General features: G+C 40.4%; 3 protein-coding genes across 3 annotated transcripts; 1 reads left to right on the forward strand and 2 right to left on the reverse strand.

The window, feature by feature from the left end:
* Positions 1-755: 755 nt before the first annotated feature.
* On the reverse strand, positions 756-4,729 carry LOC145481940 (melanocyte-stimulating hormone receptor-like). Its single transcript, XM_081460516.1, has one exon. It carries the CDS (start codon positions 2,946-2,948, stop codon positions 1,905-1,907), a length of 1,044 nt encoding a protein of 347 aa, XP_081316642.1. The 5' UTR covers positions 2,949-4,729; the 3' UTR covers positions 756-1,904.
* A 7,854-nt stretch (positions 4,730-12,583) lies between these two features.
* Positions 12,584-14,175, reverse strand: LOC145480333 (melanocortin receptor 5-like). The gene has a single exon (XM_081458625.1). It carries the CDS (start codon positions 14,148-14,150, stop codon positions 13,221-13,223), a length of 930 nt encoding a protein of 309 aa, XP_081314751.1. The 5' UTR covers positions 14,151-14,175; the 3' UTR covers positions 12,584-13,220.
* An 8,819-nt stretch (positions 14,176-22,994) lies between these two features.
* LOC145481941 (uncharacterized) lies at positions 22,995-25,283 on the forward strand. Its single transcript, XM_081460517.1, has one exon. It carries the CDS (start codon positions 23,445-23,447, stop codon positions 25,140-25,142), a length of 1,698 nt encoding a protein of 565 aa, XP_081316643.1. The 5' UTR covers positions 22,995-23,444; the 3' UTR covers positions 25,143-25,283.
* Positions 25,284-25,340: the final 57 nt, after the last annotated feature.

Below are 25,340 nucleotides of genomic sequence, written 5' to 3' on the forward strand. Positions count from 1 at the left end.
TGCGATCGAGAGTTATAAGTCGCGATCGCGAGTTATAAGTCGCGATTGAGAGTTATAACTTGCGATTGCGACTTATAAGTTGCGATCGCGAGTTATAAGTTGCGATCGAGAGCTATAAGTTGCGATCGCGAGTTATAAGTTGCGATCGCGAGTTATAAGTTTCGATTGCGAGTTATAAGTCGCGATTGCGAGTTATAAGTCGCGATGGGTAGTTAGGAGTCGCGATGGCGAGTTATAAGTTGTGATCGAGCGCTATAAGTGGCGACTGAGGGTTATAAGTTGGGATCGAGCGTTATAAGTTGCGATCGAGAGGTATAAGTCGCGGTCGCGAGTTATAACTCGCGTTCGAGAGTTATAAGTTGCGATCGAGAGTTATAAGTTGCGATCGAGAGTTAGAAGTCGCGAGTGCGAGTTATAAGTCGCGATCGCGAGTTATAAGTTGCGATCGCGAGTTATAAGTTGCAATCGAGAGCTTTAAGTTGCGATTGAGAGTTATAAGTTGCGATCGAGAGTTATAAGTCGCGATCGCGAGTTATAAGTCGCGATTGAGAGTTATAACTTGCGATTGCGACTTATAAGTTGCGATCGCGAGTTATAAGTTGCGATCGAGAGCTATAAGTTGCGATCGCGAGTTATAAGTTGCGATCGCGAGTTATAAGTTTCGATTGCGAGTTATAAGTCGCGATTGCGAGTTATAAGTCGCGATGGGTAGTTAGGAGTCGCGATGGCGAGTTATAAGTTGTGATCGAGCGCTATAAGTGGCGACTGAGGGTTATAAGTTGGGATCGAGCGTTATAAGTTGCGATCGAGAGGTATAAGTCGCGGTCGCGAGTTATAACTCGCGTTCGAGAGTTAGAAGTTGCGATCGCGAGTTATAAGTCGCGATCGAGAGCTATTAGTTGCGATCGAAAGTTATAAGTCGCGATCGCGATTAGTAAAATCGCGGTCGAGAGACAAAGAAAGACAAAAAAAGAAAGCTATGCTTATTTATTAAGTCGGTAAAGCAAAATTTGTGCGAATTTGTGCATTTCATAAGCATTTGGCTTGATTATGGATTAATTCTGTTATTTCTTGACTTTTAAGAAAAGAGTGAAATACAAGATAGCGGATCAAATGACGTCATAACGGACAAAAATAGTATCATCTTGTAGACCAAACTTAGGGCTATCTAATGAGTGTAAATTTATTTTGCTGTGCCTAACAGATCGAAAATCCAGAGAGGGGTTCCATCAACCCCCTGCCCCCTTGCCCCTCGTGTACCTTGGTGGGAGTATGAGTTAGCTTGTACCTCCGAGGGTTAATAATCCTAAAATTTGAAAACATTATTAAACTTCAAATAGGTAAAGTTAAGTACCTTTATAAAATCGCCTTCTTCCGGAAGGTTTTACTGAGATGTTTTCACTTAACTGCGACGAACATAAATACAATACTAGAGCTAAGAATTCTTTCCGTTGCCCTACTGTAGGAAAAATGTAAAAACATTCGCTCTCCGTTTTCAAGGCCCCAAATTATTTTATTCTCTCAGCACTGAAATTCAAAATGCCTCTTAGTTTTGCTGTGTTCACCTTAAACGTTCGTCAGTTTTCTTGATATTAGTATATTTTACTTCTCTTAGTGTGCTTGTGTCTGCTTCTCCGTCTCGCTTTTGTCCCCCATCCTTTGCTTTCGCGCATTCGCGCGTTTAGTTTTGCTTAACTAACCTTTCATCCTAAAAGATGATCATTTAGTGCGTGTCGAAGACAGCATTTTTATTCTCTTGTTAAGACTTAATTACTCAATGTAATACTTTGCATAAGCCTTAATTATTGGCTTCTCCGGGCTTCCTTGCATGCCTATAAAATACATTGATGTGTTTTTTATGTTTATAAATGGCAAAATAAAACAAGAAACAATAGCTTACTCGATCAACAGCAAAGTACTTGTCTGATTGTGTCCTTCACTGTTTGTCTCACTTCGTCGATCTTCCAACAGTAAAGAATCGGGTTTAATGACGAGTTTAAGGAAACTAAAGTTAATGTATAACTCCAGATGAGAGAAACAGATGAAGATGGCCTTGAATGAAGGACCAGAATTACCAAAAATAATGGTAGATAGCAGACGACTAACATGAACTGCAGCCACAGTGCACTGGACACTGCCTTTTTGTATCGCGCTATGTTCAGTTGATTTATTTGGTTCAGTTGTTGAACATGGTCTTGCAGTTGATGTTGATGATGACGGAGGGTTAAGAAAATCTTCGTGTAACAGAAGACCGAGGTTACCAGACACAGTACGATAACTGTCATGGCATACCCTGACCCTATGAGGGAATTCCAAAAGCTCGCCATTGTTGAAAAGGCAGTGGACACCACGTAAAAGGTGATAGTGATCACGTAGACTCGCTTCAAAGTTACAACTTGTCTGTATCTCAGTCCCATCAACAGGGCGAGAAGTCTGTCCACGCTTATTGCAGTCAGTGTCAACAGAGACACTACACACAAACTACGGCCTATAATAGAAACTGCGACTGCTACGCGGCAACAAATATCCCAATGTTCATTCACTACAATCACCAACAAAGTCACGTACAGAGGCTCCACAATAAGACCAACACAGAGATCTGTTGATGCAAGGCAACGAAGCAAAAGTTTGGAAGGCGGATAAAGTGAAGACTCCTTGCGAAGAGCAACTAGTATCAAAGCATTTCCAAGAATTGCCGTAATGGACAGGAAAGCGTTTAAAGCTGAGATAAATATCAACTGGCCGTGTATTCCAGCAGTTATATCTGACGAGCAGTATAGTACAATCATAACATTGTTCTGCTTTTCGTCTCCAGAAACGTTTTCTGTAGCCATTACGGCAGCGCTGCAATAGGGTGCGATTGCGTTGTTGGTGTTTTTGAAAGCTGGCTGGGGAGTGCATTGTTCAAAATTATCCAAGCTTTTTAATTTGCCAAACTTGTCATCCATGAGTTACCATTTGGAAAATTAACAATTTAACCAGCCGAGCAGATGGTTTTTCTACCAAAGTCTGCATAACTTTTTTCTACAAGCGAGGAGTAGAAGCACCTATTTCTTTGATAATAAAAATGTCGATAGAAGAACCAAAATGTAAATTTATAATCCAACTACTGGGCTTGAAGCTTGTATTTTCAATTTCAGAAATTCTTACATTCTGGAAACGTTCGGGCCCATGATAAGAAATTTATTCTTCATCCCGAGGTAAACCTGTCAGACTTTCAAGCACTTCAGAGCAATCGTCCCAAAATTTCGCCTGGAGATGTGCAAAATGAAAAAAAATAAAATCCCTAAACTTTGCCAGATTATAGCTCTGGATTAAAGAAAGCGGTAAATCTGACAATTGAATATCTTACTGAAAAGAACACATATTTACAAACAGTGTGAAATGTTATTTCTCCGATTCCATCGTAAACTGAATTTTTGGGCGATTTTTGGTTTTCTTCAATATTTCACTTATGTCGGCGGACAAAAAAATGGCAGAATTGAGAGGGTAAAATAGCACTTTGGTACATGGCATGGGGTTACATCAAAAATCCAGCGAAAAAACAGGGCTTAGTCTTCAATTAATGCAAAAAACCGGGCTATTGTCTTTTCCATGAGCGTATTGTTGATTTTTCACATTTAAATGCGTGACAAGGAATGGCGTGTTTTAACCTTTGTGCCACTTTTGTTTGGCGCCCTAAAATTTCAAGAAGAAACCCAGTTCCTAACTCGCAGATTTTTGTCATAAATAGGGTAAGAGTTTTGGAATGCGAGCCGCGCAACCCCACCCAATTTTTCTTGGGGTAGCTCGCTCGCCCAGGGGTTTAAATTCCTTTCCCGCCTCTTCCAAAGCACTGAGTACAAGCTTCTGTTTGTTTTTATCGGAGTTAAAAAAACTTTTTCACCATTTCTGTTTCTTTGTTTGTAAAAGAATGACACTTTAACTCAATTTGCTTTTATGCAAGTTGACAAACAGGTCTTCGTTTAATTTACTCTGCAACTCAGTACTTGCTGTCTATACACTAAAAATTAGAGAAAGGAAACACATGAGTGAACATCTGCCTTAATTTCAACATCTTATGAAAACTTTAATAATTGCGACGATTAGCAACAGCTCCATTGGCTTTTAAGTTATTCTGGGCGAATTCACCTAATTTTCTGTTTAAATTATCTTTTTTTCTAACTAAGAGTTTGTTTATTTACTCCGTAGGAAAGCCCGAGTCATAAAATGCAAGCGTTTTGGTCACCAAAAGGGGGGTCATGGTCCCAGGCCTTCCATGCGTAGACCATGGAAACTGGGGACGAGAAACGCGACATTGCTCGCTCTTCCTGACAAAATGCGGTGTTTTGCGGAGAAAGTTTTGGCAAGAATCGCGCCTTTAAGATGTCGATCGTTTTCAGAAAGGGTCCGTCCGCGAATTATATTGCTTGAAAGCCAGCGAGGTAAGCAAAGTCCACGCTCGAAACGTTCTCGTGAGATAACAACTGGCCGATTGCGGTATGAATTCAATCTACGAAGACACTGGCAAAAAATAGGCAGTCAATGACGGTATGTGGCTACTGCTGTTATTATTTAGAACATTGCAGTAAAACAAATCATATTGCAATAAAACGAGCTAAATACGAAAGCGTTTTTGGACTTGTAGCTCATTAAAAACATGCGACTTGTTTCTTGCACCGCGCAAAATATGTCAATCTCCAAAGTTGTAAAGATAGGACTTTCAGTAACCTGAATTAAATATCTTAGCTCCAAGTTAGTTGGCTTTCCAGTAAGGTGCAGGAAAAAAAAAAAAAAAACGTGTGAATTTGGAGACACATTGTGCGGGAGAATTAAACCTTCGATTGTGCGGGGAATTGTGCGGGATTATTGACGAACCAATGTTCTTGCCAAGTCTTAATTAAAATCTGCATTGATGATAGTTTAGCCAGTTATTTCACTAGTAGTTTAAATATATTCAGCAGTCTTAGCAATCGCCATTTCTTTTCGAAAACTGCGTCTGACTGCAAAAGAAAATCATGTTGCATGACATGAACTAGACGAACATAAAACCAAAATAAATAGTAAAAGAGAATGCCGCATGTTCCCTTATAAATGAGAGTCCATTCTAAATATACCCCTGCCTTGATTCAATAAAAATATGTAGCTTGAATATTTCTTCATAAACTGCGTGAAGGGTCGCAAATTCTTGGAAGTTATCCGCAAAATACACATCTTGAAAGTTTATGCAAATTGTGTGCAATGCAATTTGAGTCTAGTCACAGGACCGTTGTTTTCGCGAAGGAGTTTATCATGATTCGTTTTGGCTTTTTCGAAAGGGATTATTCGTTCTCCAAAGGAGATATGACTCTTGAAAAGGGATTAAGATCGCAACATGGCAAAGATGTTCAGCTACACAATTTACTTTAGAGGGTAGTATACCTGTTGTATAAATCAGCCTCGATAAACTCGATAAATAGTAAACTCAACAGAGCTTTATTCTGAGAACGAAGTAATGCTACACTGCTATGTTGTAAAACGAACAACAGCTCGAGCACTTGGTCGAACTTAATGCTGATTGGCTGATCTAGACAACTGGCATATCGTCACACCTGTAACCTTTCGCGTCCTTACACCTACTCACGCGTACAGACCAATTCAACACGGCTGACTCGCGAATTCGGACTGCAACAGGCAAATTTGTTTTCATTCCGCGAACAAATGACTGCTTGTCATGTTGGAGTCTTCCAAACAGGTTTCTAAGCTTAAGAAGTTTTTATTGCTAGGCGCCCAGTTAGTTGGGGCGCCGCTTAAAAAGACGGCGGAGCAAAAAAGAGGAGAGTGAGGCTTGGTGCGAGGAGCAAGAAGCGCGGCGATTCTCCCCTGTTTATTTCGCGCAAGCTAACAATGTCTACAAGAGGTAAATTCTTTCTTGATGCAAAATTGATTTTATCGCTACTCATACTGCTCGTTTTTCACCCTTTTATTTTGGGGTGGGGGTGGGGGGGGGGGGTATTCTGGTCAGAAGCTAAATGAGGTAATATGAGGTAAATGTGTTTAATTTTGGGTTAAATCCGTGAGCCTCAAAATTAAGCATTGCACTTTTACGAAGGATTTTAGTCATAGCCTGCACGTGGTGCGCTCTAGCTAGGAGTTTTTACTGTTCACACCCTGTAGGTCGAAAGTATATTCTATAGATTAGGTGTAACATAAGTTCCTTTTAGCCGTCTTGTTCAAAATCCCTGACGAAGTCTGAGTGATCAGACGAAAACGGTCAAAAAGAAAAAAAAAAAATAGAGCAAGTTGACAAGATCTGTTGCTATGTGCTGCTCACTTGGCTGATTTTTTTTTTTTTTGAAAAAGTAAATAAAAAAACTGGAAAAGGCATCTGACTCGCCATCTTCCAGCGTCAACGGTAGTAGTTACTAGTTGTCTGTCCCGGGTATATAACGACTCTTCTTTGTTTTAATTTCAGTACATTTCAGTGGAAAGCCGGCGAGCCGGTTCTTGAAAACCAAACGATGTTTGCACCAGGTACCTTTGCCTTTGAAAGCTCCCGACTTTAGAAGTTTAACCAAGTATGCATGTGATCCCTAACTCAAATTAACTTCTCGATCGCATATATTCTAAACATGTTTAACTACTATTCGCAGTCACAAGTGAAGATTTCAAGCTTTTATTATTCTGTATCGTAGTCAATAAAAGATGAACCCGAGTAATAACTGAAAAAGGCAGCGGTAGAAATTGAAAGTATTTGAAACTCTGCTCTAAAAGGCAAATTCCGCCTGTCAAGGGCATATTACTGTGGCAGCTGAAGAAATATGCATCCTCTTTTTGACAAGAAATATTCACTCTATTTATGACGTTCCAACCATTTAACCCACAGTTCTCCTTGTTTAACTCGAATAAAGACGTAGTCATTAATCCTTGATGTAGGTGTGGATGAAACACGGCACTCCTTCCTCCTTCCTCCCTCCCTCCCTCCCTCCCTCCCTCCCTCCCTCCCTCCCTCCCTTCCTGCCTTCCTTCCTTTTTCCTTCCTTCCTTAATTCCTTCCTTCCTTCCTTCCTTTCTTCCTTCCTTCCTTCCTCCCTCCCTCCCTTCATTTCTTCCTTCCTTCCTTCCTTTTAATTTTCGTGTGGACGAAAAACATTTTGAAAACGCGATGGCAGCACGACAATCATGTGATTTTCCTGAACGAGTTTTCCTCAATCACAAATCCGAAATTACCGGTGATTGTTGCGTTTTTAAATTCCTCCGGCGAAGTGTGGACGGAAAACATTTGATGGGTTTTCAGAGTGATACCTCCGTTTTCAACTTCCTCCGGCGTAGTGTGCACGGGGCGCCTGAGAGTAAATTCGGTCCCTTCACTTTCACCTTAACTTTTCTCCAAGAAAACAGCCCCCTAATCGAACATCAGTTACATAATGACTTCGGCAAAAAACCTTCGCCTTTGAGAGCAGTCCTCTTCCGCACGCAATAGGATCGGATTTCGCAATGGTAGCTCTATGTGTTGCAAAGTCTAAAAGTTATTTAGAAAACAGTCCTAAGAAAATACGCGCGCTGATTGGTTAAAAATCGTGTTTCTATAACTCTATAGAAACATAGAACTAGCACGAGCTGTTGACGTAATGATGGCGCGAGCAAAGAGAATTTACATTTTGATCATCAAAGTTAACAAGTTGTTTTCTTTTTTTCGTTGCGCGGTGTTTTCTAAAAGAAATAGAAAACACGTTCTCCGTGTTTCTATCGAGTCATAGAAACACTTGTGAAAGTTAAGGAGAACTCGAAAAATTTGTGGAAACACTCGATCGCGGCTTGTGTACCCACAGCATCTCTCGTTCTCCCAAACTTCCACTCGTGTTTCTATAACTCGATAGAAACACGGTACATGTTTTTTATTTGTTAAATACTAGTTACATTCTTTTCACACGAAAGAAGAGAAAATCTTTAACCAACGGCCGTAATATAATTTGCTTGAAAATAAATTTTCAGCATCATACCTGTCAACTCATTATTTCCGAGCAATGACAAACATTTTCGTAGACGTTCCGACGATTTTCGAACATTACCGAGGCCCTTACAATGAAGCTTAGAAAATTTAGAAAATATTTCCACTCAAGTCCTCAACGTGGTATGTTGACATCACATAGTATAGAAACTGAATGACGTCGTTATTTCCAAATAACCGCCAACTTGGATTTCATGAGTTTTACAAAACGTTAGAAAAGTTGCAGAAATGGCTCAAAAACTATCACCCTTATTTTGTGCACTCCAAACCTCCCATATGAATCAATAGGGAATTTCCGAGTTAAGTTGTGCCTCTGTTTCAAAATGGGACTTCCTCGTGCAAAACCTTCTATTACATAATTATTTTATGAACGCGTTTGTCGAAAAATATATACTCACCTCGTGATTTTTAGCTTTTTTTTTAGAAGTTTAAGTATAAGGAAAAGTGCTTGTTAAATGCTTACTTGATCAGTTCAGATAATCAGTCGACTTATAAGTTGCGATCGCGAGTTATAAGTCCTGATCGCAACTTATAACTCTCGATCGCAACTTATAACCCTCGATCGCAACTTATAAATCTCGATCGCAACTTATAACTCTCGATCGCAACTTAAAACTTTCGATCGTGACTTACAACTCTCGATCGCGACTTATAACTCTTGATCGCAACTCATAATTCGCGATCGTGACTCATAACTCTCGATCGCAACTTATAACTCTCGATCGCGACTTAAAACTCGCAATCGCGCCTTAAAACTTTCGATCGCATGTTATAACTCGCGATCGCGACTTGTAACTCAAGCTGGCTGAAAAACCCGGCCCGGGGACTACGCTTTTAGGCTGGTGGCCTAAATCTATATATTAAGTTGCGATGAAAAGTTCTAAGTCGCGATCGAGAGCTATAAGTCGCAATCGACTATATCGATCGCGAATTATAAGTTTAAATCGCGAGCTATAAGTTGCCATCGAGAGTTATAAGTCGCGCTCGAGAGTTGTAAGTCGCCATCGAGTTATAACTTGCGATCGCTAGTTATAAGTCGCGATCGCGAGTTATAAGTCCGATCGAGAGTTACAGCTCGCGATCGAGAGTTATAAGTTGCGATCACGAGTTATAAGTTTCGATCGAGAGCTATAAGTTGCAATCGAGAGTTATAGTTGCGATCGCAAGCTATAAGTCGCAATCGCGAGTTATAGGTTGCGATCGAGAGTTATAAGTTGCGATCGCGAGTTATAAGTTGCGATCGCGAGTTATAAGCCGCGATCGAGAGTTATAAGTCACGATCGAGAGTTCTAAGTTGCGATCGCGAGTTATAAGTCACGATCGAGAATTATAAGTTGCGATCGCGAGTTATAAGTCGCGATCGCGAGTTATAAGTCACGATCGAGAGTTATAAGTTGCGATCGCGAGTTATAAGTTGCGATCGAAAGCTATAAGTTGCGATTGAGGGGTATAAGTTGGGATCGAGAGTTATAAGTTGCGATCGAGAGTTATAAGCTGCGATCGCGAGTTATAAGTTGCGATCGCGAGTTATAAGTTGCGATTGCGAGTTACAACTTGCGATCGCGAGTTATAAGTTGCGATCGCGAGTTATAAGTTGCGATTGCGAGTTACAACTTGCGATCGCGAGTTATAAGTTGCGATCGCGAGTTACAAGTTCCAATCGAGAGCTATAAGTTGCGATTGAGAGTTATAAGTTGCGATCGAGAGTTATAAGCCGCGATTGCGAGTTATAAGTCCCAATCGCGAGTTATAAGTTTCGATCGCGAGTTATAAGTTGCGATCGCGAGTTCTAAGTTGCAATCGAGAGCTATAAGTTACGATTGACAGTTATAAGTTGCGATCGAGAGTTATAAGCTGCGATCCAGAGTTATAAGTCTCGATTGCGAGTTATAAGTCGCGATCGCGAGTTATAAGTTTCGATCGCGAGGTATAAGTTGCAATCGAGAGCTATAAGTTGCGATTGAGAGTTATAAGTTTTATCGAGAGTTATAAGTCGCGATTGCGAGTTACAAGTCGCGATCGCGAGTTATAAGTTTCGATCGCGAGTTATAAGTTGCGATCGCGAGTTATAAGTTGCGATCGCGAGTTATAAGTTGCAATCGAGAGCTATAAGTTGCGATTGAGAGTTATAAGTTGCGATCGAGAGTTATAAGCTGCGATCGCGAGTTATAAGTTGCGATCGAGAGTTATAAGTCGCGATCGCGGGGTATAAGTCGCGATTGAGAGTTATAAGTGAAGATTGCGAGTGATAAGTTGCGATCGCGAGTTATAAGTTGCGATCGAGACCTATAAGTTGCGATCGAGAGTTATAAGTTGCGATCGCGAGTTATAAGTTGCGATCGAGAGTTATAAGTCGCGATTGCGAGTTATAAGTCGCGATGGGGAGTTAGGAGTCGCGATCGCGAGTTATAAGTTGCGATCGAGAGCTATAAGTTGCGATTGAGAGTTATAAGTTGGGATCGAGAGTTATAAGTTGCAATCGAGAGGTATAAGTCGCGATCGCGAGTTATAACTCGCGATTGAGAGTTACAAGTTGCGATCGCGAGGTATAAGTCGCGATCGAGAGCTCTTAGTTGCGATCGAAAGTTGTAAGTCGCGATCGCGATTAGTAAAATCGCAGTCGAGAGACAAAGAAAGACAAAAAAAGAAAGTTATGTTTATTTATTAAGTCGGTAAAGGAAAATTTGTGCGAATTTTTGCATTTCCTAAGCATTTGGCTTGATTACGCATTAATTCTGTTATTTCTTGACTTTTAAGAAAAGAGTGAAATACAAGATAGCGGATCAAATGACGTCATAACCAACAAAAATGGTATCATCTTGTAGAACAAACTCAGGGCTATCTAACATCGCGCAGAATGCCGCGACATATCCGGGACTTAAATGTAGGGAGCGCGCGAAATTTAATTATTAATTAGGCCGCCGATGGTTAAACAATAAAGAAAATGACCAGAAAATGGCCGACTACGCATACTTGTTTAGAGTTTACGTGCTTCATACTTGTGTTTCGTAGTGGTTATCATAGGGCTTTTGTAGATGAGACATTGATGGAGTAAAGGAGACATTTTTTGAAATGTTACGAAAAGTGGATTTAGTCGTTTTCTTTTCCTGAATTTGGTCCATTTGAGGGAAAATATTATATGAGGAAATATTTGGAGGAAGAATTTTACTCCTTCAAAGTGCCCTTCTTAACGGTTATCATACGGCTTTGAATGTATGTTGTTAAAGGAAGCTTTATGCCAAGTTTTAACGGAAAATAATGTTTCGAAGTGGTCGTTCTGCCAACTTTCGAACACTCATAACGATCTTTCAGCCTTCGTTCGCCTCGGAGACTAGAAGAACAATAGAGCGAAACTCTTTTGAATTTCCCGGCAGAATATTAATACATGCCAAGCTCCGCCTCCACAAACAATAGGACACACGCCGACGCTATAAGGCATTGAAATTGGAGGTGATAAAATGTATCACTTAACCATCGTATTTAAAGTAACGCTTTGCGCGAGTTGCAATAACCGAATTTTCAGCATGTCATCTGTGCAAGAAATGCAGCGCGTTGATCGGGAGCTCTTTTTAGAGCTCATTGAATCCCCGGTCAACCCCGGAACGTCGTTTTAACATCACTTCACATGTAATTTCATCAACATAAGAAGTGTTCGGACGGCTCCCATGTGTTTTCAGTTAAAGGATAATTCTTCCACTGAATAAAATACTCTGCCTTGCCCCCTTGATTTCGTTGAGAGACTATGCGCTCAACTTCATAAATACTATAACAACGGGCTTTTGCTTGGGTCGGTACTTATAACTGAGGCCACGATCATAAACGTCATCAAATAGTGATGCGTAAAAGCCGAGCTGCTGTCTCGTACGCTTTGACATGTTATTCCAAAGAGGATTCTAACAACTGAATACTCGAACCTGGGCCTTTTAAATGTTTTGATCAATTAAAACGGTTCCAATTTTGAATAATTATCTCACACATGCAGTGGACAACAATGCTCACTCAGGCGTAAGACGCGCTGCGTGTCTTTGCTTTTTTGTTCGGCTCTGGATTTCAAACAAAAATGTCATTTATTTTCCTCTTCATCTTTCGAATGGATAAAGACCTGTGTTGTCTTTTAAGTCCTCGATCAACGACAGACTACGTAAACCGATCGAGTAAAAGACTACGTCTGATGAACTGCTTTGACCGGTCGAGTAAAAGAGGACAACGATAAAGTAGTAGAAAGTTTTATGCGCACCGTTCTTTCCATTTGGCAACGCTTTGGAAGAAGAATTTTTTGTGGGAGAAGTTTTGGCTCCCGCGCTCAAACCATTTCGAGTGTGACATGTCAGCAAAAAAAGTGAGAATGTCGCTGCACACGACTTTGTTGACAAAAGTCTTTGTGAAGAGCGCAGGCCGCCTTTAAATTAGAGCGCTTTTGTTAGCTTATTACACCTTGGGATTTACTTCACACATCAGACCGTTTGATTGACAGCCGCCGATTCATTGACGAGAGCAGTCGGAATTCCGACAGCTAATATTTGTAATTATTATTCCGCGCATTGAAAAACTGAGCACTGCAAGTACATGTCGCGAAAGACAATAGAATTCTGCGCGATGAATGAGTGTAAATTTATTTTGCTGTGCCTAACAGATCGAAAATCTAGAGGGGGGTTCCATCAACCCCCTGCCTCCTTGCCCCTCTTGTACCTCGGTGGGAGTATGAGTTAGGTTGTACCTCCGAGGGTTAATAATCCTAAAATTTGAAAACATTATTAAACTTCAAATAGGTAAAGTTAAGTACCTTTACAAAATCGCCTTCTTCCGGAAAGTTTCACTGAGATGGTTTTACTTAACTGCGACGAACATAAATACAATACTAGAGCTAAGAATTCTTTCCGTTTGCCCTACTGTAGGAAAAATGTAAAAACATTCGCTCTCCGTTCTCGAGGCCCCAAATTATTTAATTCTCTCAGCACTGAAATTCAAAATGCCTCTTAGTTTTGCTGTATTCACCTCTAAACGTTCGTCACCTTTCTAGGTATTAGTAAATTTTACTTCTCTTAGTGTGCTTGAGAGTGCTTTTCTTGATTATTTTGCGTGCCGATGGCAGCATTTTTATTCTCTTTTTAAGACTTAATTACTCAAGGTAATCCTTTGCATAAGCCTTATTGGCTTCTCCGGGCTTCCTTGCATGCCTAGAAAATACATTGATGTGTTTTCTTATATTTATAACTGGCAAAAATAAAACAAGAAACAATAGCTTACTCGATCAACAGCAAAGTACTTGTCTGATTGTGTCCTTCACTGTTTGTCTCACTTCGTCGATCTTCCAACAGTAAAGAATCGGGTTTAATGACGAGTTTAAGGAAACTAAAGTTAATGTATAACTCCAGATGAGAGAAACAGATGAAGATGGCCTTGAATGAAGGACCAGAATTACCAAAAATAATGGTAGATAGCAGACGACTAACATGAACTGCAGCCACAGTGCACTGGACACTGCCTTTCTGTATCGCGTTATGTTCAGTTGATTTATTTGGTTCGGTTGTTGAACATGGTCTTGCAGTTGATGTTGATGATGACGGAGGGTTAGGAAAATCTTCGTGTAACAGAAGACCGAGGTTACCAGACACAGTACGATAACTATCATGGCATACCCTGACCCTATGAGGGAATTCCAAAAGCTCCTCATTGTTGAAAAGGCAGTGGACACCACGTAAAAGGTGATAGTGATCACGTAGACTCGCTTCAAAGTTACAACTTGTTTGTATCTCAGTCCCAACAACAGGGCGAGAAGTCTGTCCACGCTTATCGCAGTCAGTGTCAATAGAGACACTGCACACAAGCTACGGCCTATAATAGAAAGTGCGACTACTACGCGGCAACAAATATCCCAATGTTCATTCACTACAATCACCAAAAAAGTCACGTACAGAGGCTCCAAAATAAGACCAACACAGAGATCTGTTGATGCAAGGCAACGAAGCAAAAGTTTGGAAGGCGGATGAAGTGAAGACTCCTTGCGAAGAGCAACTAGTATCAAAGCATTTCCAAGAATTGCCGTAATGGACAGAAAAGCGTTTAAAGCTGAGATAAATGTCAACTGGCTGTGTATTCCAGCAGTTATATCTGACGAGCAGTATAGTAAAATCATAAAAGTGTTCTGCTTTTCGTCTCCAGAAACGCTTTCTGCAGCCATTACGGCAGCGCTGCAATAGGGTGCGATTGCGTTGTTGGTGTTTTTGAAAGCTGGCTGGAGAATGCATTGTTCAAAATTATCCAAGCTTTTTAATTTGCCAAACTTGTCATCCATGAGTTATCAATTTGGAAAATTAACAATTCAACTAGCCGAGCAGATGGTTTTTCTGCCAAAGTCTGCATAACATTTTTCTACAAGAGAGGAGTAGAATCACCTATTTCTTTGATAATAAAAATGTCGATATAAGAACCAAAATGTAAATTTATAATCCAACTACTGGGCTTGAAGCTTGCATTTTCAATTTCAGAAATTCTTACATTCTGGAAACGTTCGGGCCCATGATAAGAAATTTATTGTTCATCCCAAGGTAAACCTGTCAGGCTTTCAAACACTTCAGAGCAATCGAGATGTGCAAAATGAAAAAAAATAAAATCCCTAAACTTTGCCAGATTATAGCTCTGGATTAACTATTTTTAGAAAAAAATACTTTAAGTTCGAGTAGATTCTTATTTTGCGCGAACAGTTTCACGAGCTCCACACAACGCATTATTTGAACTTTGCTTAAAGATAAACAGAGGTAAATCTGATAATTGAATATCTTACTGAAAAGAACACATATTTACAAGCAGTGTGAAATGTTATTTCTCCGATTCCATCGCAAACTGAATTTTTGGGCGATTTTTGGTTTTCTTCAATATTTCACTTATGTCGGCGGATAAAAAAATGGCAGAATTGAGAGGGTAAAATTGCACTTTGGTACATGGTATGGGGTTACATCAAGTTAATCCAGCGAAAAATTAAAAGGGCTTCTTCTTCAATTAATTGCAAAAAACGGCCCATTGTCTTTTCCACGAGCGCATTGTTGATTTTTCACTTCTAAATGCGTGACAAGGAATGGCGTGTTTTAACCTTTGTGCCACTTTTGTTTGGCGCCCTAAAACTTCAAAAAGAAACCCGGTTCTTAACTCGCAGATTTTGGTCATAAATAGGGTAAGAGTTTTGGAATGCGGGCCGCGCAACCCCACCCAATTTTTCTTGGAGTAGCCTGCTCGCCCAGGGGTTTAAATTCCTTTCCCGCCTCTTCCAAAGCACTGAGTACAAACTGCCGTTTGTTTTTATCGGAGTTAAAAAAAACTTTTTCAACATTTCTGTTTCTTTGTTTGGAAAAGATTGACACTTTAATTCACTTCGTTTTTATGCAAGTTGACAAACAGGTCTTCGCTTTATTTATCTGCAATTCAGTATTTGCTGTCTATACACTAAAAATTAGAGAAAGGAAACACATGAGTGAACATCTGCCTTAATTTAAACATCTTATGAAAATTTTAATAATTGCGACGATTAGCAACAGCTCCATTGGCTTTTAAGTTATTCTGGGTGAATTTACCTCATTTTCTGTTTCAGTTATCTTTTTTTCTAACTAAGAGTTTTTCTATTTTGGTAAGGAATGGTGTTCAATTTTGATGTTGCTTTAGTTGTTTTAGTTTGTGCATAGTTGGTTATCCTTAATTTCTTGGAAGATTTGAAATTCTACTCATATTGCATAATATATTGTTGAATCTTTTTCTTTGAGGATCACTAAATGTTTGCGCACAGCTGTTAACAACTTCGACACATCCAGTTGGAGGGGGGTGGGAAGAGGGTAGTATACCTGTTGTATAAATCAGGCTCGAAAAACTCGATAAATAGTAAACTCAACAGAACCTTATTTTGAGAACGAAGCAATGCTACACTGCCATGTTGTAAAACGAACAACAACTCGAGCACATGGTTGAACTTAATGCTGATTGGCTGATCTAGACAATGTGCATATCGTCACACCTGTAATCTTTCGCGTCCTTACGCCTCCTCACGCGTACAGACCAATTCAACACGGCTGACTCGCGAATTCGGACTGCAACAGGCAAATTTGTTTTCATTCTGCAAAAAAATGGCCGCTTGTCATGTTGGAGTCTTCCAAACAGGTTTCTAAGGTTAGGAAGTCTGTATTGATAGGCGCTCAGTTAGTTAGGGCGCCGCATAAAAAGACGGCGGAGCAAAAAAGAGGGGAGAGAGGCTTGGTGCGAGGAGCAAGAAGCGCTGCGATTCTCCCCTGTTTATTTCGCGCAAGCTAACAATATCTACAAAAGGTAAATTATTTCTTGATGCAAAATTGATTTTATCGCTACTCATACTTCTCGTTTTTCACCCCTTTTTTTGGGGGGGGGGGGTGGTGGGGGGTATTCTGGTCATAAGCTAGATGAGGTAATATGAGGTAAATGTGTTTAATTTTGGGTTAAATCCGTGAGCTCCAAAATTAAGCATTGCACTTTTACGAAGGATTTTAGTCATAGCCTGCACGTAGTACTCTCTAGCTAGGAGTTTTTACTGTTCACACCCTGTAGGTCGAAAGTATATTCTATAGATTAGGTGTAACATAAATTCCTTTTAGCCGTCTTGTTCAAAATCCCTGACGAAGTCTGTGTGATCAGACGAAAACGGTCAAAGAAAATAGAGCAAGTTGACAAGATCTGTTGCTATGTGCTGCTCACTTGGCTGATGTTTTTTTTTTATAAAATTAAATAAAAAACTGGAAAAGGCATCTGACTCGCCATCTTCCAGCGTCAACGGTATTAGTTATTAGTTGTCTGTCCCGGGTATTTAACAACTCTTCTTTGCTTTTAATTTCAGTACATTTCAGTGGAAAGCCGGCGAGCCGGTTCTTGAAAAACAAACGATGTTTGCACCAGGTACCTTTGCCTTTGAAAGCTCGACTTTAGAAGTTTAACCAAGTATGCATGTGATGTCTAACTCAAATTAAGTTCTCGATCGCATATATTCTAAACATGTTTAACTACTATCCGCAGTCACAAGTGAAGATTTCAAGATTTTATTATTCTGTATCGTAGTCAATAAAAGATGAACCCGAGTAATAACTGAAAAAGGCAGCGGTAGAAATTGAAAGTATTTGAAACTCTGCTCTAAAAGGCAAATTCCGCCTGTCAAGGGCATATTACTGTGGCAGCTGAAGAAATATGCATCCTCTTTTTGATAAGAAATATTCACTCTATTTGTGACGTTCCAACCATTTAACCCACAGTTCACCTTGTTTAACTCGAATAATGACGTAGTCATTAATCCTTGATGTAGGTGTGGATGAAACACGGCACTCCTCCCTCCCTCCCTCCCTCCCTCCTTCCCTCCCTCCCTCCCTTCCTGCCTTCCTTCCTTCCTTCCTTCCTTGCTTGCTTGCTTGCTTGCTTGCTTGCTTGCTTGCTTGCTTGCTTCGATTCCTGTTAACTTTTTCTACATCTACTGACCAGTATATAAAGCATTGGCAGTCCCTTGCACTCAAGTCGAAAAAGATTTATTCGCAAGTGTTTAATTCATATTCGTTATAATGGTTTCTACAGAAACGCTGGGTTGTTAGAACAGCAGGTTCAAGTAAAAGGAGTCGCGCGAAGGCCGCACGAGTCGACGGCTGGTTCCAGCTTATCCTTCAAAGAAGTCGTTGCTGAGCTTGTTTAAGTGGAGGTGAATTATTCCTTTAGACGGCCAGACAAAACAAGTTTTATGAGCTGTGAGAGCAAATATCCTGTGACCGCAAATTTGAACACAAACACATTTATATATTCAAGTTTTAAGCTTTTACGTAAATCTTCGAACTCGTTAATTACGTCGAAAATACTTGAAGACGTAAAGAAATGCACTTCTTATTCAAAGATCATGCCTTAGTGCTAGCAAGTTATGTGCAGTCGAAAAAGGAGATAGGAAACTCGGAGCCTATTTCTCACAAATTTGTTGTTTTCATTTGCAATCTGCGGTGAAATACATGAAATTATCTGATTGGCTTAAAAGCACTCTCATTGTAAAGCTGGAAAATTTATTAATTGATAATTTGTTGCGTAGAACTCGAGAAGAATTATCACGAATACGAAAATTATTAGAACACATTCAAATGAGATCTTTTTTAACTATCTCCAAAATAATTGATGTATTGTCCAAAGTAAAAATTCTCCGAAAAGCGTTTATACCAGAAAAGAAGGAAGCTATATATCGATCCATTGAAATTAAACATTAATACAATGTGACGTATTTTGGACCAGCATGTTGAGCATTCCTCAATTTTAACCCATATGCCATCAAATTTACTGAGCTTATTATTAACTTATAGATGAAACATTTGGTTCGTGGTACGTTATAACGTAATTTATTTATACTGCGTATAATATTCAAAATAAAGAAGAAATACAATTTCAGCGGCGTCCGCACTACGCCGGAGGAACTTATTTCTACGGTTAGACCCAACGTCCATACTGAACGAAAACGGAACTTTTCGGAAAAGCTCTTCAAACCGGGGGAATTCAGTGAAAACGCTGGCTTTTCGTTTTCGTGTGGACGAAAAACATTTTGAAAACACGATGGCAGCACGATAATCATGTGATTTCCCTGAACGAGTTTTCCTCAAACACAAATCCAAAATTACCGGTGATTGTTGCGTTTTCAAATTCCTCCGGCGAAGTGTGGACGGAAAACATTTGACGCGTTTTCACAGTGATACCTCCGTTTCCAACTTCCCTCCGGCGTAGTGTGGACGGGGCGCCTGAGAGTAAATTCGGTCCCTTCACTTTGACCTTACGTTTTCTTCAAGAAAACAGGCCCCTAATCTAACATCAGTTACACAATGACTTCCGCAAAACCTTCGCCTTTGAGAGCAGTCCTCTTCGGCACGCAATAGTATCGGATTTTGCAATGGTAGCTATGTGTAGTTCGTATAGTGTGATCGTCCGGGTGAGTGTAGTTCTGAAAAGAACTGTTGTTGGTGACTGACGTTTCGACAACCTGAGCGGAAGTCATCTTCAGAGTCAAGTGAATAGTGTTTGTCAGTCGATGATCTTATAAGTCTGGTCCGTTGAACGTGATTGGTCAGTATAGCCATGATGGTATTGGCTGAAAGACTCGTGTAAAGTTTGTCATCAGTCATTGGTGGGTTTCGATCCGTCTATTGTTAGTCAAGTAGGTCGGTTTTGGTCCGTGTATTGTTGAGTCGGTCTGTTAGAAGTCCGTTTGTCGGTTTCGTTTCTGTCGTGGATAAGTCGTTTGTAAGGCGCCGGTAGTTGTTGACATCTGTTAAGAGGCGTTTGTTCTAGGTTAGTGTACCAGCTTTCCAGAGTCAGTCGTTGAAAATAGTTTGTACTGTAGGTTAAGCACTGAGCAGAGTCCCAGTCAATGTTGTGGTTTGTCAGTTGATGATGTACAGCAATGTGATTGTTGGCATCACCATTTCTCGTGGCTCGTTTGTGTTCAGTCAGTCTCGTGTTAAGGCTTCTGCCAGTCTCACCAATGTAGGAAGCCTGGCAGTCGGAGCATTTGATCTTGTAAACTGCTCCCTGTCTGTCGTTAGGTTCGTCTCTGTCTTTCACGTTGGTCAGTAAGTGTCGTAACGTAGTTGTAGGTTTGTGGGCTACACGAATGTTGTAGGGCTGTAGGATCCGCAAGATGGTCTCAGAGGTGCCCTTAATGTAAGGTATAGTCACTGTAGTAACAGGCGTAGGGTTCCTGTTCGTAGCGTCAGCTTCAGTAGGTCGGTAAATGTTTCGTCTAATAAAGTCAGCGTTGTAGTTGTTTTTGTGAAAAACACGTTCAAGGTATCTGTTCAAAATAGCACTTTGGTACATGGCATGGGGTTACATCAAGTTAATCCAGCGAAAAATTAAAAGGGCTTCTTCTTCAATTAGTTGCAAAAAACCGGCCCATTGTCTTTTCCACGAGCACATTGTTGATTTTTCACTTCTAAATGCGTGACAAGGAATGGCGTGTTTTAACCTTTGTGCCACTTTTGTTTGGCGCCCTAAAATTTCAAAAAGAAACTCAGTTCTTAAGTCGTAGATTTTGGTCATAAATAGGGTAAGAGTTTTGGAATGCGGGCCGCGCAACCCCACCCAATTTTTCTTGGAGTAGCCTGCTCGCCCGGGGTTTAAATTCCTTTCCCGCCTCTGCCAAAGCACTGAGTACAAACTGCAGTTTGTTTTTATTGGAGTGAAAAAAAAAATCCTTTTTCAACATTTCTGTTTCTTTGTTTGGAAAAGAATGACACTTTAATTCACTTCGCTTTTATGGAAGTTGACAAACAGATCTTAACTTTATTTACTCTGCAATTCAGTATTTGCTGTCTATACACTAAAAATTAGAGAAAGGAAACACGTGAGTGAACATCTGCCTTAATTTAAACATCTTATGAAAATTTTAATAATTGCGACGATTAGCAACAGCTCCATTGGCTTTTAAGTTATTCTGGGCGAATTCACCTAATTTTCTGTTTAAATTATCTTTTTTTCTAACTAAAAGTTTGTCTATTTTGGTAAGGAATGGTGCTCAATTTTGATGTTGCTGTTGTTGTTTTAGTTTGTGCATAGTTGGTTATCCTTAATTTCTTGGAAAATCTGAAATTCTGCTCATATTTCATAATATATAGTTGAGTCTTTTCTTTGAGGATCACTAAATGTCTGTACACAGCTGTTAAAAACTTTGACACCTACAGTTGGAGGGGGGTGGGAAGAGGGTGGCATACCTGTTGTATAAATCAGGCTCGATAAACTCGATAAATAGTATACTCAACAGAACTTTATTCTGAGAACGAAGCAATGCTACACTGCCATGTTGTAAAACGAACAACAACTCGAGCACGTGGTCGAACTTAATGCTGATTGGCTGATCTAGATCATCACACCTGTAACCTTGCACGTCCTTACGCCTCTGACTCACGTGTACAGACCAATTTAACACGGCTGACTCGCGAATTCGGACTGCAACTTCCAAATTTGTTTCCTTTCTGCGAACAAATGGCTGCTTATCATGTTGGAGTCTTCCAAACAGGTTTCTAAACTTAAGAAGTTTTTATTGCTAGGCGCTCAGTTAGTTGGGGCGCCGCGTTAAAAGACGGCCGAGCAAAAAAGAGGAGAGAGAGGCTTGGTACGAGGAGCAAGAAGCGCTGCGATTCTCCCCCTTTTATTTCGCGCAAGCTAACGATATCTACAAAAGGTAAATTATTTCTTGATGCAAAATTGATTTTATCGCTACTCCTACTTCTCGTTTTTCACCCCTTTGTTTTGGGGGGGGGGGGGGGTGGTGGGGGTATTCTGGTCAGAAGCTAAATGAGGTAATATGAGGTAAATGTGTTTAATTTTGGGTTAAATCCGTGAGCTCCAAAATGAAGCATTGTACTTTTACGAAGGATTTTGTCATATCCTGCACGTAGTGCTCTCTAGGAGTTTTTACTGTTCACACCCTGTAGGTCGAAAGAATATTCTATAGATAAGGTGTAACATAAGTTACTTTTAGCCGTCTTGTTCAAAATCCCTGACGAAGTCTGTGTGATCAGACGAAAACGGTCAAAGAAAATAGAGCAAGTTGACAAGATCTGTTGCTACGTGCTGCTCACTTGGCTGATTTTTTTTTTTTTTAATTAAATTAAAAAACTGGAAAAGGCATCTGACTCGCCATCTTCCGGCGTCAACTGTATTAGTTATTAGTTGTCTGTCCCGGGTATTTAACAACTTTTCTTTGTTTTACTTTCAGTACATTTCAGTGGAAAGCCGGCGAGCCGGTTCTTGAAAAACAAACGATGTTTGCACCAGGTACCTTTGCCTTTGATAGCTCGACTTTAGAAGTTTAACCAAGTATGCATGTGATGTCTAACTCAAATTAAGTTCTCGATCGCATATATTCTAAACATGTTTAACTACTATCCGCAGTCACAAGTGAAGATTTCAAGCTTTCTTATTCTGTATCGTAGTCAATAAAAGATGAACCCGAGTAACAACTGAAAAAGGCAGCGGTAGAAATTGAAAGTATTTGAAACTCTGCTCTAAAAGGCAAATTCCGCCTGTCAAGGGCATATTACTGTGGCAGCTGAAGAAATATGCATCCTCTTTTTGATGAGAAATATTCACTCTATTTATGACGTTCCAAACATTTAACCCACAGTTCTCCTTGTTTAACTCGAATAATGACGTAGTCATTAATCCTTGATGTAGGTGTGGATGAAACACGGCACTCCTCCCTCCCTCCCTCCCTCCCTTCCTTCCTCCCTTCCTTCCTTCCTCCCTTCCTTCCTTCCTTCCTTCCTTCCTTCCTTCCTTCCTTCCTTCCTTCCTTCCTTCCTTCCTTCCTTCCTTCCTTCCTTCCTTCCTCCCTTCCTTTCTTCCTTCCTCCACATTTCCCAAAATTTTTACAGGGTTTATTTTACTGCCTTCGAGAACATCAAAGTGCTCTAGATTTTGAAGCTTGGCTCTATTTTACCTAAACGTTTAATAGATGCTTTTTTAGCTTTAAAGCTGAACTTGTTGGTTTATTTTTCACAAATTTTAAGTTTTTTCGGCTGTTCCGATATTTGTAAAGGAACGTTCCTCTGGGATCGAGTGTTCCTCATTTTTGTGTTCCTATTAACCTTAAGAGGACCAGCTTTTTACAGAGTAGGAACATAGCGTTCACTGTAAGGTAAGACAAGAACATTTTGTTCCGAGTTGTCAACTGCAAGTGGAACAAATTGTTCCCAAATGAGTGATTTAGGACTGTTTTGTTCCGAGTTCCTTTTTGTACATGGAACACATTGTTCCTAACTTGATAAATTGGGTCTGTTTTGTTCCGAGTTCCTATTTGTGCATGGAACACATTGTTCCTAACTTGATAAATTAGGACTGTTTTGTTCCGAGTTCCTATTTGTGCATGGAACACATTGTTCCTAACTTGATAAATTAGGACTGTTTTGTTCCGAGTTCCTATTTGTGCATGAAACACATTGTTCCTAACTTGATAAATTGGATCTGTTTTGTTCCGAGTTCCTATTTGTGCATGAAACACATTGTTCCTAACTTGATAAATTGGGTCTGTATTGTTCCGAGTTCCTATTTGTGCATGGAACACATTGTTCCTAACTTGATAAATTAGGTCTGTTTTGTTCCGAGTTCCTATTTGTGCGTGGAACACATTGTTCCGAAATTAATAAAGAAAGACTGTGTTATTCCGATTTTGCTATCTGTGAATGGAATATATTGTTCCGAAATTGGTCATTAGGAACAAGTTTTGGACTTTATTGTTCCGATTTATCGATCCGTTAACTATGTATTGTGTCACTGAATAGGCGTGTACAGACCTGCCTGGGCAAGTTTGGGTTGTATCTCACTGTCATGAATTTTACACAATAGTAATGAGTGTGGGCAAGCAAGGGCATGTTTTGGCAAGTTGAAACGTCCTTTTGTTTCGGCTAAGATTTAAAGGCGATTGTGCTAGCCACATGTTGTTTAAAGGGAAAAAATGAGCAAGAAGTGCAAAGTCAATTGGTCAGATGTCCAAGGAGCATCACCCAAACCAAAGCGGCTTCACTTGGAAAAGGATGAAGCAGACAGCTTTTACCATTGCCCGATACAAGAGTGTGAACATGATGGATTTCAAAGTCAGAGAGGCTGTAGAAAACACATTAGCACTAAACACAGTTGGTTCTTTTATTTTGACGAAAGGCCCGATTCTAAACAAGTAACAAAGTCGCTGACGATTGGAAGAAATGAAGATGAGACAAGCGAGACCACAAAGCACAACGTGAAGTTACTTTCTTCATTTCCATTATCATGTAACATTGGCGAAGTATTCACGAAATGGTTGACAGGAAGTGCTGGCGGTTGTAAGAAAGATCGTGCCGCTCAACAGATAGTGACAAGGTGCTTCAAGTTTCTTAGATTTTGCTGTGAAGATGAAGAGGAGTTAACGTTTGAAGTGGTCGACTTTAGTTTGTGTTCTCCAAATCTGTTGTTTAAATTTATCGACTACTTACAAGATGAATGTAAGCTCGGTCATGGTGGGCGTTTGGGCTACATAGATGCTATTTCTGAATTGATCGACTTCAGAAAACTTCATGGCGCATCAGAAGCAGTTCTAAGAAAGTTCTCTACGACAGAGTTGTACCTCAAGAGAGCCCGAAAAACAGTTGCAAAGATGATGAGATTGCAGTGGACACAAGATTTAGACATCGAGACTCTGGAAGCAAGAGGGCACTGGGCAACAATGGAGGAGTTATTGGAGGTGGTGAAATTTCATCTGCCGCGTTACGAAAATACCGTGAAAATGTACAAAACCAGTCCAGCCCAAGTGAACCCCTCAGACCTAACATTTGCCACAAAATTTGTAGCCATGTATCTGTTCATCAAGGTGAAGGGATCGCGGCCCATGACGTACCAATATTTGACGGTGGACATGATTGCCACAGCTAAGGAAAACGGTGGATTTATCGATCAGAAAACGTTCAAGACGGCTGGAAAATATGGCTTCGATTCTTTGATTCTGACCGACGCAAACATGCACGTTCTTAACGGCTACATCTCGAACGTTAGACCGTTGCTTAAGCCCCAGTGTGATTTCGTTCTCGTCACCAGAAATGGAGGTCAGCATGGCAAACTGGGCGAAACTATGAGCAAACTGGTTTTTGATGCAATTGGAAAATACATTCATCCCACACGTTATCGCCAAATCGTCGAAACGCAAAGCCTCAATCAGCTCACTAGCGAAGAGCAAAGGTTTTTGTCTGAGGACCAGAAACACAGTTCTGCGGTTGCTAAAGTTCACTATCAAAAGCAACGATCGCGAGAAGTTGCCCTGAAGGGTCACGAGTGTCTTCAAAAACTTCAAGGTACCAAGGGTTCCGAGGTAGACGATGACGTACACGCAAGACTTGGCGGTTCAACGTCCAGCTCCGGGCCTTCAGTTGAGACAGCTCAGAATAAAAACAGCTCGACCCCCATAAAGGATACCCTGCCTAAGAGAAACTTGCACCTTCAGAGGAAAACTCGTCATGTTTTAAAATTCACGAAAGAAGAGGATGATTTTCTGAAGGAAGGGATAACTAAGCACGGGTTTGGACAGTGGACAGCTATTTTGAGAGATTCCGATTTCGCATTTCAAGACGGAAGAACGGCGGACTCTCTAAAGAAAAGGGCCGGAATGAAAATGTCGCTAGTTTGATAAAGAGACTGGAAAAGTGTGGACACTGACTTTCAATGCAAAGCTGATGGGTGTAAGCAGAGTTTGTTGTACACAAAACAGACAAAAATCAATTGCTTTATTGTAAATGCATCTTCCTGTCTCCAGATGACAGCAAACTCAACAAACGTGTTATATTCTTTTGGAACTGGCCTATCGCCACTGTCAATATCACTGTAG

Source organism: Orbicella franksi, chromosome 3 (assembly GCF_964199315.1).
Source record: "Orbicella franksi chromosome 3, jaOrbFran1.1, whole genome shotgun sequence".
NCBI classification, from domain to species: Eukaryota; Metazoa; Cnidaria; class Anthozoa; order Scleractinia; family Merulinidae; genus Orbicella; species Orbicella franksi.

What these genes read in the sequence shown, in the direction of transcription:
- LOC145481940 (XM_081460516.1), bottom strand. Translation starts at nt 2,948, where the DNA reads ATGGATGACAAGTTTGGCAAATTAAAAAGCTTGGATAATTTTGAACAA.
- LOC145481941 (XM_081460517.1), top strand. Translation starts at nt 23,445, where the DNA reads ATGAGCAAGAAGTGCAAAGTCAATTGGTCAGATGTCCAAGGAGCATCA.
- LOC145480333 (XM_081458625.1), bottom strand. Translation starts at nt 14,150, where the DNA reads ATGGCTGCAGAAAGCGTTTCTGGAGACGAAAAGCAGAACACTTTTATG.